The following is a 16,543-nucleotide window of genomic DNA, read 5'->3' as shown; positions in this document are numbered from 1 at the left end:
AACTCCACAGCATGCAGTCCTTCACAAGAACATGACCTTTTTCTGATTTGCAATTGGGTAAAGTTTCCATGGATACCAGTGGTTATGCTTCATATTTAAACTCTTGAAGTTTCATTCTAGTTTAATTGTGAAATAATCCTGTTGGCTCTTTGCTGACACATTATATTACATGCTTTCTTTTGTCTAAAGCTTGCACTTTGAGACTGCAGTTAATGACACACACACACCTTTTCCAGAAAGCAGTTTCACTGTGATATAGAGGAATGAAGTAATTTAATATATGCAAAAGTGCAGAACTACACAAACTAGAAACTGTCTCTCTGCACAGTTAGCTTGAATTGCTGCTATTCTCTGAGAGTGTTTTGTTGCAGACTTTTGTAAACAGTGTTGAAGAAATCTGTGTTGAGTAATACAGGGGCATCAGAATGTGCCCCTTCCCAGTCCCTTTGCTCACTATTGCTATTAATTTTCCACCACAAAATTACTCAGAGTTTTGGTGAAATGAAGGTTATTGGCATCCAAATCATAGAGAGAATGAACAAAAAAAACAAAAAAACAAAAAAAAACCAAAAAACCCCCCCCCAAAAACAAAAAAACAAAACAAAAAAACCAAAAAAAAAAAAAAACCAAAAAAAAAAACAAAAAAAAAAAAAAAAAAACCAAAAAAAAAAGGAAATATTTGAATGAAACACAGTAGGATCTATAGTACTCACATGCTTTCTGAGCAGCACATTGGAAGAATTCCACATTTTACAACAGGTGTCAGACATGAACAAACAACTAAGAAAAGTAGATTATGGCAGTATGGATTAAACCTCCTGTCAATGGGGCATGTTCAGCCTCCACAGCCATCCCTGAGAGGGCTGCATACTGAACTTATATTAAATGCAAACTTTTAAAAACATCTTTTAAGCTAGAATTTTATTTTTCTTCAATAAGACCCCACCATTATCTCTGCTATCTTCAGGACAAGATTGTAGAACAATTCTCACAAAATGCATATATGTGAAAATACAGTGTATATTTTTGTCTTTATCTGAACTATGTCTTTATCTGAGCCCAGCTTCAAATCCCTTTGTCTTCACAGGAAACTTCAACTTGTTAAAATTTCAATCTCTTCTAGCCACTACCCTACCACACAATTTCAAATTTTCCCATTGAAGCTGCTGTCTTTATTTAATCTTTAAAACACTTCTCTTTAGCCACAGAGATAAAAAACAAAATGAATGAGAGTTGAGGAGTGACTGGCTGGAAGAGCAGACAATTGCTTTCCAATGCCTGGCACAGCACACATCCCTCCTTTTCCTCTTCCTGCATTTCCTCTGGAGTCCAGCCTTGAATTTGTGTTCAGAGGGAAACCTCCACAGCACCGAGCTGGGCAAGAGATTGCAAAGTCATGCAATGGAACTGGATGCTTGGGTGAAGCTTTAAATACTTCCTGCAAGCCAAAAAACTGTTTGCACAGTCATTTCTCACTGTTTCCCACTCTGATCCTTGGGCAAGGGGTTGGAGAATGAGTGAACTGGTCAGATTCCAAATTCAATTATTGTCCAGTTTTTCCAGTCTCTGGGTCTCCAGTGAGTTTTAATTAAACAAAGTACTATTTACCAACTCTGCTGTAAATAGTTTTTACAATATGGTTTAAACTGCTCCTGTGTGTCTCTTCAGAGAGGCTTTTTTCAGTAGCAGATGACTTGATTCCAGAATATTATTTTTTATAAGTGCTCAGTCATTTATGATTTACAGCTCTGAGGAGGAAAAATGCATCAGGGTTGTTAGTTATGTATATTTTTATTGATTGGAGTAATTATAATATCTCTGTTATTGTTATTATTAATAATAATAGTAACAGTAATAGTAGTTAATAGTAATAGTAATAATAATAATAATATAAACTGCATTGCAGAAAATGTTGCAGGCCAAGTTTTATGTGTAGGCAGAGTTTCATTCTGGGATACAGAAAGGAGAGAAATTGTGCCTAAAAATATAACAGCCTGCATTATTGAAAGAAAAAGTATACATACCACAGTCTTCTAGGCCAGATGTTATGTTAACCTAATGCCAAAAATGGAGGCTTCAAAGTCTTCTAATCTTGGGAAACTGAAATCCTCTGCAGGTTGCAGAGAAAGAAATTAAACTTCTTAGCATTTTTTATTAATTCCAATATTGCATTTTGAAAGGCAAGGAAACTAAGAGTTAAATATTTTGTGGTGGGTTTTGTTTGATTTCCATTGCTGTCCTTAGACATTTCAACTACAAACAGAGCCAGGGTAAAGAATGCAGCAAAGACATTATTGACAGGCACATCCTCTCAATGTGTTTATCCTAATGGGCACTTAATAGCAAAGTGTGCTGGAGCAGTGGTATTAAAGAATGCTTAAACACAACTTAAATAAGTGGTCAAACAACTCTGATCATTATTTCAGTACATTTTTAAATTTCAGAAGTAAATATAAAATCTTATATGAGCACGGAGAAAAGTAGTTGCTGAGCATCCATTAATAAGCGTTGCATTTGTTCAAAAGTCTCAGTATTTCCATGTACAGAAGGAATGCCAGAACCACTAGCCCAAGGAATTGTTTGGGTTTGACCTTAAAAATCATCTTGTTCCAATCCCTTGCTATGGCCAAGAACATCTTTCACTGGACCTCTCAACCCAAAGCCCCACTCAACCAGACTCTGAACACTTACAGGGATGATCAGAATTTTGGTAATTACCATTTGCTGGTTTTCACACAACCTTTTCTGTCATTATACCACCAAGAACCACAAAACTAGTAAACATTTAGAGAAATACCAGGAACTTTTGTTCTGGGCAGGACAATCATCCTCATGTTTGGTGCTTAAACCACACCAGCAACCCCTAACTCTCTATCAGTTGTCAAAATGCAGCAAATCCAGATCTATTCTATATTTTGTTTAATCTGCATACTATCAGTTTTCCCTGTTCTTTACACAGATGAGATTTGGTGCTAGGGTTTTTACATATGTTTATTTACACTTATATAAATATGATATAATTTCTCTCATTTATAAAAGAAGCCTGAGAAAAAGAGGAACTCTAAACCAAACAGGATTAAGACAGATTTTTCTCTGTTATCTATTGGTCTTTTAACAAACCTCATATCAATAATAAATACAATTCAAACTCCAATGCATTTCAGATATAATCTAAGTAAATTTTCTTGCTCCTGGAGACTGGTCTCTTTTTATGATAAGATTCTTGCAGCAATGTGTATACCAAATACCATTACTGTATGTTCGTACAGAAATCCCCTCTAGGAAAACCTTATGTGTTTTATGATATTTGGATGCCTAGTGCTACCAGAGAAATTCACTGCAATCTACTTTTTCTAGAAAGTCCTCTCTGCAAACAATGGCTCTTTAAATCATTGAGACTACCCATGTGACACAGGCCAGCAGGCATAAACTGATTTAAGGGTTTTAAATTTAAAACAGGTTGGTAATCCCTAGTGGATGATATGACTGTGAAAATGAAGCTTATCAGGCTGCCCTGCAAACTTGTAGTCAGAAAGCAGTCTGAGCCTGAATGTCTAATATTTCCTCCTCTAGAAATGAGGAGAAACAGCTATCTGCATTTATTTATGGAGTGGAATCTGCACCACTTGGAGGGAAGTTTCATATTCTGCCGCTGGTTTTGTAATGTACAGCAAGATTTCATCCAGGTCAAAAATAATCTACCAGTTTAATAATTTTCACACTACAACCTTGTCCATTTTTAACATAAACACCAGTTAACATAACCCTGTACAACTCACACAGTCTGTGTGCCCAGGATGGAATCCAATAACCAGGCAGGCACGAGTTTTGTCTTCAGAATTGCTTTCCTGACCCTCCCACTTCTGTGAAAAGTCAGCAGTGGGGAGGTTTAGCCATGCAAGTCAGCCCTTTCCATGCTGCACAGGCACCCAAAAAAAAGGCATTGGGTATAGGGGAATTCAGGAATCCAGTGGAGCTTGCAATTACATTGTAATTACAATTGCACATCAAAAAGTTAAAGCAAAAGAGGATTTAAGAGATGTGCTGACTAGAACCAGCTAAAAAGATAGAAACTGGGAAATTCAGTCATGGGCAGGGTTACTGGGATACAGTACACTCTGTAAACATATCCATGTTTACAGGATTAGTGTGTGGGTCAGATTTTAAGGGAAATGGAGTGAGAGAGCAAGAGGAATTAACACAAGATAAGGGGTAGGGGACTTGGAGAACAGGGCTAAAAGTGGACACTGAAGAGAGAAACTGCAAAGGGAGAGTTGAGATGAAACAGAAACAAGCTAGTTAAGGAGGAGGAAGTTATGTCTCTGTGAATTTTAGGACTGTTACAGCATCCTGGCTGCAGAATCAGCCTGGTGTTGCTGAATGAAGGAATGAAGGGTAAAAACAGGGAACAGGTGTCAAATATTTAATGAGGTGTTACATCTTCTTCTTCTCCATAACAGATGGCAGCTCCATGAGACTCCAAGTCCTGTTGGCATTCAAAGGTGCTGTAACAAACCTCCCAATGTGAGGTCCTGGTATTTCTAACCAGTAAAGCATAGCATGATTTCCTGATGTGTAAACAAGTTGAGAATCTCTCCTTTGTTCAGGTGTCAGCAAATGCCTACACATCTTCAAAAGTCTCCTCTACAGCACTGTGACACCAATAAGGAAATTAAAGTTTCCTTGCACACACAAATAAAAATTAAACTTATGCATGCAACAAAATTCTTGCTTTTTGGGGGTAATATTAAGCAGGAGTTTTTGTACCTAGCACAAAAAATATATATAAGATACTTTACAAGTGCAGTTCCCCAGAACAAATGTATTGGTTTTATGCCCAGGTTGACTTGGATTATTCCAACAGTTTTTCAAAATTCTGGAAAAAATATATAATCTATAAAATATGCATCTGCATAAATGCCAAAAATACAGGTTTTTATGGCCATCTCTTAAAACTACTGAAATGAGCACTGGGAATTCAAAACCCACCCATGTTTCTCAACTGTAAAATCCATTTGTTTACTACTACAAAGGTCTTGTGTATGGCAAGCTGACAAAAAATAATTTTGCAAACAGGAACTAATAGGATAACAATTACTTTTATCTGAGCAATATTAGTTACATCACCCCTGCTATAGAAATGGCACCATAATATAAATGACTTTTCACTGAGCTTCAGGACAGAGAGAAGCCCCATCGTGGAAGGATGGGATGCATTCAGAGAGAATGCTCTTTTCTAAGAAGCTCAAACATTTCTGTTCCACTTTGCAAATAAAAGGCACACTTACAACAGAGGATACAGCTAATATAAAAATGAAGCTTCTGTGCAGAGGAAAAATATAGCTGTTTTTCTGGAAGATGCAACATTCCTTTTATTTTGGTGTCATTTACAAAGATAAAGCAGTTCATTGCAATTTTTTGTATTTACATAAATTCAGAATAGAGCTTGAGGTCAGAAAAGTTGATTTTATTGCTGTCTTTCAAGTATACACTGCTGACTTCAGCTGGCTTTGCAGTGTAACAACAGCACAACAAATTTACATTTTTTGCAGAGATCACAGTGGAAGACCCATCACTGAATTCCATGATTTGTTCACTGGGGAAAACACTTATGTGGCAAAGACAGGAAGATCTCAGCCTGCAAATCCAATACTTAAATGAGAAAATGATTCTATAGACCAAAAGCATCAAAATAAAAAAAGGACATTTTAGGTTTCGTGGGAGTTACAATTCTTTATTATAAGAATAAAACATTGCAAAAAAGGTGTTGGATCATTTACTGAAACTAACATTTGCATAACTTTTTCAGTGCTTTGAGTTTGCATTTAAAACTTTTGAAAGAAATAAGGGAATAAGGGAAAACAATATCCTTTTTTTTTTTTTTTTAACATGCCTGTGTGGCAAGAATCGCTCTAAGTTTGACAAGGGTGGTACCATCTATATACATTTAGGAAAACATGCTTGCTGTGGGTGTAGAAAAATAAAATTTATTTGTTAAATTACACATAAATATAAGGTACAAATGTATTTTTAAAATACAGATAAAGATAATCACACTTGCATTGTGTACATATGAAAATACAGTATTTTAATATTCAACATACACAGACACATTTATGATAAATGCAACTAGTTGGCAATGCCAGCTCTCCTCAGTCTATTTTTAGTCCTTTTTTTTTATTTTTTTTTTCCAGTTTTCCACAAATATGGAAAAATAGCCTTTCGAATCAATTAGCTCTGCCGTACATCTTGCAGCAACTTATTAATTTCTGCCACCAGCTCGCTGGCATCCATGAGTTCGTGCTTGCCGTCGCTGAGGTGGTTGAGCACGTTGTCGAAATCATCCTCCTCGTAGTTCTCCGGGATCTCCTCCATGGCCGGCAGCCACTTGGCGGAGGGCTGAGCCGCGCTGCCGGCGGCGCTGCCCAAGGGCGCTGCGGCCGCCCAGGCTGCGGGCGCGCAGCTTGCGCTGCGGGCGGGCGGCTGCGCCTTCCTGCCGCGCTCCTCGCCGCACTCCGCCAAGGAGTCCAGCGAGGCCGGCAGCAGCCGCTGGAACACGCTGCTCATCTCCGACAGCAGCGAGGAGCCGCAGCCGTCCCCCGGCTCCTCCTCGCCCCGGCAGTCCTTCCCGAATGTGGAGAAGCTCTTCTTCTTCTTCTCCTCGCCCGCCGCCTGGGTGTCCTCCTCCAGGTGCTGCGGTTGCTGCAGGTGATGCTGGGGAGCCTGGAATTCCTCCCCGGGGATGAACATGTTGCTCCTGTAGTCGGAGGAGGGCGAGGGCAGCGGTGGCATCCAGCACTGGTCCGAGTGGCCCAGGACCCGGCACTCCTCCGTGCACAGGCGCATGGCTGCGAGAGAGACACGGGAGAGTGAGCATCCTTCCCCTCCTGCTGCACACCGAGCCTGCACTCGCCCTGTCTCTGCGGGAGAACGCCCCTGGAACCTCCCCAGAGGTCAGCTTGGTTTTCCCCTTCGAGGTGGCCAAGACAAATGATCTGGTACCCCCATTGCCAAGAACCAGAAATGTAAGACAGTAATGCAATCTCTTCACTAAAGGTTGAAGATAGGTGGAAAAACAAGCACTTGTGGCTTGAAGCCACACAAGCTCTTTGTACAGTCCTATCTCATTAAAATAAAAATATAAAATAGAAGGAAGAAATTTCTACCTCCAAGCACTCACATCAGTTTTAGTGAAGTCTTCCACATGCAACAAGTAAGGCATATCAGAGCAATCAAGTAGGAATAAATGGACAAGGTAAATAAAGAGCAAAGAATAGTAACATGCAGAGAGATCTCCTTTTCCATTAAACATCTCCTTTGCTCTGACAATGAAGTGCATGTAGAACTCAAGGTGATGCACTGCCACATTACATTTTTAACTAAGCCAGTTACATTTTAGCCCACTGTCAGGACACCTAGGGTCTAATGTCCAGCCTGTGTGACTCTGGTGTTGACACTGGATTTTTGCTCCCAGGTGCACTTGCAGCTCTGTGGCTCAGGTTACTGCCCTGTGCTGCCTCAGACCTTGGCACAAGGAGGGCTCTAACCCACAGGATGGGAATCCAGGTCAGCCAAGAGGGTTGAAGAGCACAAGGATAACAGAGCTACTCTCTCATCTTCTTGGTTTGGCGATGGCTCTCAGGTAGAAGCAATAAGATGGGGCAAATGGCTGCAACCCTGAGCACTGCACTGCTCCAAACTGGCCCATGAAGGGGCACTGCAAGAGTCCTTTGCAGACATTCCAAGAGGTCTGGGAATGGTCCCTGGAAGCAGAGACAGGAAAAGCCCAATTTGACAGAGCTGCAGAGAGGGATGTGCCAGGAGAGATGCTAAACTTTCCACTCAAAGGGAACACATGGCAGCACACAAAGCTTTGCCTCAGGCTGGGTGTTTGTGTGCCTGCCAGATATGCTGGGTTATCTGGGTGCTGCTGGAGCCCTAATGGGTTTGAGTCATCAACTTCAGAAGACAGTTTTCAGAAATGACAGACTTTGCATCATGTGTATCTTGACCATAAGAAACTCCTGCCCTATTCACTTAATGGTTAGATTATCCCCCACAGAATGGAGTTTCTTGTTCTTTCTCAGTATATATTAACTGCATAAGAAATGTTTGCAGTCATGGCCTGGAAGTTTTCCTTGCTTGCTCAACACATTTCCCATCTGGTTCTGGATCCACTCCGTTTATCAAAAAATCTTTTTGTGGTGGTGTAGCAGAATGAACAGAGTATTTCAGTTTAGGATGTATACTAGTGATTTACAAAGTCTTACTCTCATACTGTCAGCACTATTTATTTTTGCACTTTACACAGCCTATCATATTATTTGCTTTCCTAATGGCCTTTCAATTCCTGTGAGTATAAACTTTCTCTGTGCTATGCATGCAACAGTATGAATTTTTTCAAGATTACAAACTCAGACTGCAGCCTGGATATTGCACAACCTATTGCAAAACAACTGGTGATCCAGGAAATTTCAAACAAACAAAACAAACTAGAATATATCAGTGGCTGAAGTTTTGATATAAGTGACTGAAATGCCTGCAAGTGTTTGCTCCCATGTGTGAAGTTTTTACAGAAAATGCCCAAGAGTTAGAACTGTCAAAAGACATCTAAGTGATCCATGAACAGTTCTCAAGTCACCCCAGAAGGTAAGGATTACACTTCTAATAGAGAAGATTCCTTTAAGACTCCTTTAAATTCATGAGATATTTTCAGTGGTCTAGAATTTAATTAGTTATAGAACTTTCTGATCATGTAATTTGTGGAGTTTGAGGGACTGGCTCCATTCTTTTCTTGTTCCACCTTAAACAGACAAACTTCCCACAGCATTCTTGCCTGTGCCTCCAGACTGACAATGCAGAAACCTCTCTGAATGGAGAACAGGAAACCTCCAGGAAGTTTTCTTTTCCTTTTCATATACTGGGATTGTAGATCAATTCAGGTCTCATCTGAACAGGTTCAACAGACTTATCTGAAGGATCAAGCCATGCATAGCAGTGAATGGACATCTGGGTGAGACTGAATACCAATCCTGATAGCCCAACCCAGTTCCGTCTGCACGAGAGGAGTTTCCTTTACTTTGAATTTAATTAGCCTGGCATTTTTTGGAAATCCTATCCTTAGGCTTACTGTTTAGAGAGGGAACTGTAAGAGCTGAAAATAGGTCATGGGCATTTCAGGCAGCTAGGAGGACAGCCATTCCTGTCTGCTGGCAGCCCCCAGCTGCCCACTGTGAAGGGATCACTCCTCCCTGGCAGCAGCAGGGCTGGGTGCCAGTGCAAACACCATTGCACTTCAAGCTCCCCAGCCAGCTGAGAGCTCTAGTAGATCCCTCCCTGCCTCCTTGTAAAGCACAGCAGAGAATGAGACATGCCTCCTGCTAGCTGGCTGAGGAATAAGTAGTAGGAGTTGGGGAGGATGAGGATAAAAATGCATTAGAAGTCCAGATTTAGGCTGGAGGTTTTGAAAACAGGGTAACTCTTCAAGGCCATAGGCTCTGAGCACATTTGAGAAGGTAGAGGAATGGCTGGGTATGTGATACAAGACCTAGACTAGAGCAAAATACGCACAGAAAAATTTAAATTTAAAATGTGTAAGAAAGATAGTTTGAACTTTTGGCATTCTGTCTTGTCTAGCATAACAACCCTGGTTAATACTTGGGGGTCACTTTAGGAAGGCCATGTGCTGCACCACCCCCCAAAGCAAAGGGCCTCCATTTATAAAATTAATTTACTAAACTTGTTAAATTTACAAACCTGGTTCAGTGAACCCTACTGAAATTATCTGGCCCTCTGGTTATACAGAGAAAACTAAATATGATCTGAAGTAAGAACAAGATCTAGGCTACAACCAGAGGCTGTATAATTATTAAAGTGATTACAAAATTCTTCTATCTGTACTAAGCATGAATTCCCATGACCTGTTATTCAACTTTTATTTGGGTATAAATTAAAAAGCAATACTTCATACACATTCATATGTATATGTGTGTTTATCCTACTGCCACTCAGCCTTTTCTAATTTTTTTTCCCTTTTCTGCCCTCTGCCCCTGAATTGTGCTTCTTAAACTCTCGTTTCCAGAAATTAGGGTTGCAAGATTTAAAATCTGGTGAATATTTAGAACTTTCCCTTGCTAACTCAAGTTCATTTTTCAGTAGAGAAAAACACTTTTCTTTCTTCTCCATCCATATTTCTAAATTCAATTTCTAAATGGTAAAAATATGGATAAAATCTACTGCAGAAAACCTCCCAAATTATAGTTCACTGTATTTTTAACAAACCACAACTGCCTGGCTTTGCAAAAACATCCACCCAGTCATTAAAAGTCTGAGGAATTGGAGCAGGTCATACTTTTAGGAGGAATCTGGAGCCAGCTAGGGACTAACAAAAAAAGTAGGCATTGCTCAGGGTAGATTTGCAGTTGTATCTGAAGTTTCATTTTAGTAGATACATCAAGGCTTCAACTCAGTATTTATCATGAAGCAAAAAAGGAAGCTTGAAAGCTAAAGAATTTTTGCTTTCTCAGTAGTAGTTTTATCAAAGTGACAGCCAGGCAGAACTGTAAATAAACTGCTCAGCTTCCATTGTGCTCTTACCTGCAGGAATTCTCCCATCTGTAAGGAAAAGGTCACTGAATCCTTCCCCAAGAAGTCTGTCAATTGGAGACTCTCTCCCCAAATCATAATCACTGTCTCCAGCTTCACTGTCACCTCTGCCACTGTCTTTCAAGCTGAATTTGTCCATATCTTGTAGGGCATATCTGTAAAGAGAATTGTGGAGAACTACATTATCTCAAGTGTGTTACAGTCCACTTTCTGTTTGAAAATACATGTCTGTATTTTCTGATCCATGGACATTCATATACAGCAGAACAGCCTGGATTCTCACCTGTAGCTTCTGGAATATTTGTTTCCTCGAAAACTTGGCCTTGGTTGATACTGGCCCTGGTGAAGCATCGAGAGAAGCTGAGAAACCTGCTGAAGAAAAGGTGAAAAGACTGATTCCTTGAAATGAAAGCTCAAGCTCCTAGCCATAAAAGCACTAATTTGCTTCTCAGGTTTGTCTCTGGTTTATTTTTTTCTCCTTTAAGATTTAATTAAATTGAATTCCAACACATATATAATGCAGTACAACAGACTGTTTGGTAGTATAGTGTCTGACACAGGAAGCATCTGAAGACTCTGTAAAATGAGGAAGTTCACTGCTGTTCAATAGCCTCTGAACTCATAATAACTAATTCCTCAACAAGTAAAACCACTTAAACAGAAGTGGAGTTTTGTTTAGGTTTAATATATTAAAATCAAGCCTTTAAAATTCCAGGATCCTAATTCAAAAGAAAACAGCCTTGCTTTACATGTGAAGAGTTGCCAGGACACAGCTCTCATTTATTTAAGCCATGACCCAGCATTTGCAGCAAAAACTGAGACAAGGAGTCTCAAAGTTTAAGATAAGGTGATCATGTGTTACTGCAGCTGTACTCAAACTGTGTCAGAATGCTTTTAGTTCTGCATCCCCATTAATAAAAGAGTTTCCTGGATTGTTTCTGAATATAAATACTCAGGCACTCTTTCACAGAGAGGAGGGAGAGGGAAAGAAAGGATGGCAGAGAGCACAGTTAACCAGTGCAGAGCACAATACTCCACTCCACTGCTTTGACCTTACAGGGAAGAACCAAGGAATAATGCTATTAACAACAGATTTAACCCTGTTCCTCAGGGTGATGGAACAATACAATACCAATACAATATCAATATTGTTGTAAAACTGAAAAGCTGTGACATAGAAGAAACCCATGACACACTCCCATGAGGCACAGACCTGCTTCCCCTTGCTCTCAGAGACTGCACCCAGGAATGTGCTCCACACGAACATCTGCACAAATGGATGTGCAAAACCAAGGTCTGGACCTTACCTCGACAGCTGGTGTAGCGTGGGTGAGTTCCAGGGAGAAGTTTTCGGGCACGTGGTTGGAGGATATGGTCACCAGGCTGTTCAGGGACTGGTGGCTGTGGTGGCTCTGCCGGCTGCCCATCTGCCCCCTCTCCAGGGCTGGGGATGAGGAGGGGGAAGCTCTGTGGTGAGATCTGATGGGTAGAGTGCCATTCACCGTGGGCACCAGAGTGATGTCCCCTTTGTGGATCTGCCTGGAGGGACGCTTTGGGTGGTGCTGGTAGGTTGATTCAGCCACACGACAGTTGTAAGACCTGGTGTCCTTTTTCTCTCGATTGCACCTCGTAGCAAAGATAACCATAATAACCAGTAACACAGCACATATCGATCCTAGGGATATAATTGTTATCATGGAGATGTCCAGGGAGGGTTGGCTTACCAAAGTTGCTTCAGTGCTTGAAAATGAATAAACATGCTCCAAAATGGTACATTTCAGAAGGGCTTTAGTACTAAGCTGAGGGCTGCCTTTATCCTGGACTATCACCAAAAACTCCCATTGTTTTGCTGGAACCGATTCAACACTCACATTGATAGAGATGTCACAAGTTTGGGGATCCATCACAAAGATGCTGTTTTCTTTGTCAGCTGCTATGGAGCAGCTGAGCTCCGAGTTCATACCAGAGTCTCTGTCTGTAGCCCTTATCCTGGTGACAAGAAAGCCAGTTTCAGCATCTTTAGGGATTGAGATTTCTGCTGTGCTGTTGCGTAGCGCCGGCCCCACGATGACAGGAGCGTTGTCATTTTCATCAATGATGGTGAGTACCACCGTGGTGTTGCTAACCATCTGCTGGCTCCCTCCATCCCTAGCTTGGACCACGAAGGCAATTTGATTAACTTCTTCATGGTCAAAGGTTCTCAGGGCATAGATGGCCCCGTTGGAGGGATCGATGGTCACATAGGTGGTTATAGAACTTCCCAAAACAGAGTTCTCCAAAATAGTGTATGTCACCTGCCCATTGTCGCCCAGATCTGGGTCTGTGGCTGTGACTGATGTGATGTATGCTCCTGGAGAGTTATTTTCCAAGATAACAACTTCATATCTGTTTGTCTGGAAGCGGGGTGGGTTGTCATTTTCATCACTGATTTGGACAGTAAAGTGTTTCACTGTGGAGAGACTTGGCGTTCCCTTGTCCTCTGCTATTACAGTCAAGATGTATTCAGACCTCTTTTCCCTATCTAGAGTGGCATTAGTCAAGATTAAATAGTTATTTTCATAAGTCTTTTGAAGTTTAAAGTGGCCATGCCCATGGAGCTTACAAACAATCTCTCCATTCACACCAGAATCCTTGTCTTGCACTCTGACCAGGGCAACAAAAGTGTCCAGGGGTGACCCCTCAGAAATGCAAGCTACCTCTTCTCTCTCTGTGGACATCAGATTTAAGTTGATTTCTGGCTTATTGTCATTCACATCCACAACTTTAATAATAATTTTACAGTGAGCTGGAATAGAATTTGGCCCCATATCCTGAGCCTGAGCGTCAATTTCGTAGGATTTGGTTACTTCATAGTCCACTTGCTTCAGCAGGGTCAGGTGACCTTTTTCTGGGTCTATCCTAAAAGTTTCTGTAATTTTGGCAGACACGTGACTGCTGAAGGAGTACACGACCTTCCCATTGGCGCCCTCATCTGGATCAGTAGCATTGAGGTCTATGAGCAAAGTCCCAACAGGAGAGTTTTCCAAGAGCTGGATAATGTACGACTGCTGCTCGAACTCGGGGCTGTTGTCGTTGGAATCGGAAATGCTGATTTTCAGCAGGGATGACCCAGATCTCTGAGGCACCCCTTTGTCAGAGGCGGTGAGTTGGAGCTCGTAAACCGACTTCAGCTCACGATCCAGCTCTCTGACCACAATCAGCTCTGCGTACTTAGCACCATCAGTCCTGGTCCTCACATCAATGCTAAAAAAATCATTTGCAGAAAGGGAGTAAGTGTGAAGGGAGTTGTCTCCCACATCTGGATCAAAAGCACTGTCCAAAGGGATCCGAGTTCCTACAGCTGCGCTCTCTGATATCTCAATAGGGATGAGAGCTCTGGAAAACTGCGGAGAGTTGTCATTAATATCCAGCACTTCAACTTCAACATGGAAAAGCTGCAGATGTTCAGTGGGCAGAGTGATCACATCAAACTCTATGGAGCAGTTTAAGTTTTTCTGGCACAGTTGCTCCCGATCAATTTTAGCTCCTATGCTGATTTCTCCATTATCCTCACGGACTACAAGCAAGGGAGAATTCCCCCTCTGCATGGCTCGAAACCGGACTGAGGAAGGGTTAGGCATTTTCAATAAAACATCAGCAACATCCTCCGATAGTCTTGCAATTACTGATCCAACCCTCTGCTCCTCATAAATCCTGTATTTCAAATTCTTGCCCAGCACAGCATTATTGCAAGATATTACGACCAGTGCAAAAACGAATAGAAAGTGCATTTTACCGTCGATTCGACACATTTGTAAGTTTTTGCAGTTAATTTCTCCCAATAAGTTAAAAAGCAATTATTTTGCCTTCCTCCGGTACCTTAAATCCAAAGCACATCTGGTCCTTTCCAGCTTGAAAACGCCTTCTCTAAGCCAGCCAAGTATTAATAACTCACAGATCAGAAAACTTTTTGCTTTTTTTCATACACACCGTGCCGGGACATTCCAGATACCATCTGTAGGCAATCCACGCTTTCTCATTCGCTTGGGCGCTCCTCTCGCAGGCTGAGATGCTCCGGGGCAGCGCGCTCCTCTCCCGCCGCCAGCATCCAGGGACCGGGATCCGCCGGGATGGATCCGACCCGTCCTCCCGTCCTCCTCCGCCCGACTGAACGCCCTCCCTCGCCGGCTCCAGCTTAAAATCCTCCGCAACTTCACTCCAAGTCCCCAGACAAAGCTTTTGCCCGGCCTGTGCCGAGCCCAGTGCAGCCAATCAGCCGGGGAGGAGAGAGGAGGGAGGGAGGAGAAGGGAAGAGAAAGGATGGGAAGGGGAGGGGAGGGGGCGCGGAGCCGGGGCGGGGGCGCCGGGAGGGAGCGGGGCCAGCCAGGGATGGGGGCTGGGGAGTGCCGGTGACTGATGGGCAACTTTAAACCAGCGTCTCTGCTCCCCACCCCCCGAATTCTCGTGGCTGTTTCAAGCGGGGTTTGGTGGGTTTGATTCCTCCCCTTCCTGCCGCGAGAAATGCGATCGCGCTCCTTATTTCCATACTTTGGGTTCGCCCCTGTTTAACTCGCTGGGAGCTTTGGAGAGGGCTCGCTTAGTAAAAGAGCCAGGGCTGAGTTCTCGCTATCCGTGCTGCCAGAGTGTCTGCTCGCTGCTTGTTTACCCACAGCCTGCGTGGTCCCAGTTTATGTGCCCGGAGCCCTGCGAGAGCTTCTCCACTCCCGAAACCTGCCCTCCTCCTTCCCAAGTCAGGAGCATTTTGCATTCTCCGGTCCTTCCCCGGCTGCCTCTCGCAGCATCTCTGCCCTCAGCGCAGCCGCCTCTGCCTGAGCCCCGTCCCTCCGTGTGCTCATGATTGTCTCTGAGCTTTTATATTTGCTGTTCCAGCGCTACTTCAGATGATCTTCTTCATCCTGTTTGAAACAGCACTTCATGCTGCACCGTGACAGTCTGGTCTAAGCACACCTTCTACATGTCAAGTATTTTAAAGGAAAAGAAGCCACAAGACATTGCTTAGAAAACGACAAATTCCTCCCCTCTCTGTTGTTGCAGGAAACTATTTACACTCCCACACATTTACACGCAAAAATATAATCTTATGTCTGAGTCGAGCATGTATTTTGTGCACACCAGAAATGTTACAGATCCATGTGTGAGCTTCAGGCTGCATTCAGGACATGGAAGCTGATGCATTCTTCTTGCTTCAAATGTATCTATGTGACTTGTACTTCCTTTTTACATATGCTTTTATCATATTATCCACAGGCTTTCTATGTCTGTCTTTGTTTTTCTGCTAACTTTGTCCATTTGTTTATTAGCATTGCCCACAAGGATACCATCACTCTTTTACTGCTCTTCTCCCTCTCTTATGAGTCCCCCCATGGCATATCCAAAAATGTAAAGAGTAAATCTCTTACTTGCCCAATTTACTTACTCTCAGCCAAAGTCACTCAGAAGGTTTTTGCTGAAAAAGAAAGCAGAGGAGGCTCAGTGTGAACTCTCCTTCTTTTTAAGCATTCAAAAGCATTTTATAAGCCATTGTCTCTTTTTTTTTCCTTCCACAAACTAGCACCGTGTGGCAAATTGTGCAGAATAGAAATGCCCATAATGAATGTATTTAGTACTGGGTCACGCTGATGAACATTCTGCCCCCATGAATAATACTGTTTTACAAGTTTGCAGCCCTTTCAAATTGCTGATCCCCAAACCCTATAGGCAAACTAGAAAAGCTAACACAAGCAACTGGGACTTTAGAAACCCATAGCCATCTGGCCTAAATCTCTAACAATCCAAGCCAATAATTATATCAATTCAGGCTTTAGTGAACCCCTTTGCAAACACCAAAAGAGCAAAGAAAGGAATTAGTGACCATTCTAAGTTCTGGTGGAGAGAATTAAAAGATAGCATAATTCCATTAGTTCATGGACAGCTTTTTTTGCAGCTCTGATAAATCTTC

General features: G+C 42.1%; 1 protein-coding gene across 2 annotated transcripts; it reads right to left on the bottom strand.

The window, feature by feature from the left end:
• Positions 1–5,706: 5,706 nt before the first annotated feature.
• On the bottom strand, positions 5,707–14,946 carry PCDH18 (protocadherin 18). Of its 2 annotated transcripts, none has more exons than XM_079306964.1 (4): positions 11,913–14,946; positions 10,889–10,974; positions 10,597–10,760; positions 5,707–6,848 (listed from the first exon to the last, which is right to left on the bottom strand). In XM_079306964.1, exons 1-4 carry the CDS (start codon positions 14,394–14,396, stop codon positions 6,232–6,234), a joined length of 3,351 nt encoding a protein of 1,116 aa, XP_079163090.1. In that variant the 5' UTR covers positions 14,397–14,946; the 3' UTR covers positions 5,707–6,231. The 2 variants fall into 2 exon arrangements, with proteins under 2 accessions (XP_079163090.1, XP_079163089.1); XM_079306963.1 differs by having other exon boundaries at positions 6,171–6,848; positions 10,889–10,977.
• Between the last annotated feature and the right edge of the window lie 1,597 nt (positions 14,947–16,543).

The sequence above is a fragment of the Erithacus rubecula genome, assembly GCF_903797595.1.
Source record: "Erithacus rubecula genome assembly, chromosome: 5".
Taxonomy (NCBI): Eukaryota; Metazoa; Chordata; class Aves; order Passeriformes; family Muscicapidae; genus Erithacus; species Erithacus rubecula.
The sequence above is the reverse complement of the archived record's forward strand: the minus strand, read 5'-3'. Positions and strand labels throughout refer to the sequence as shown.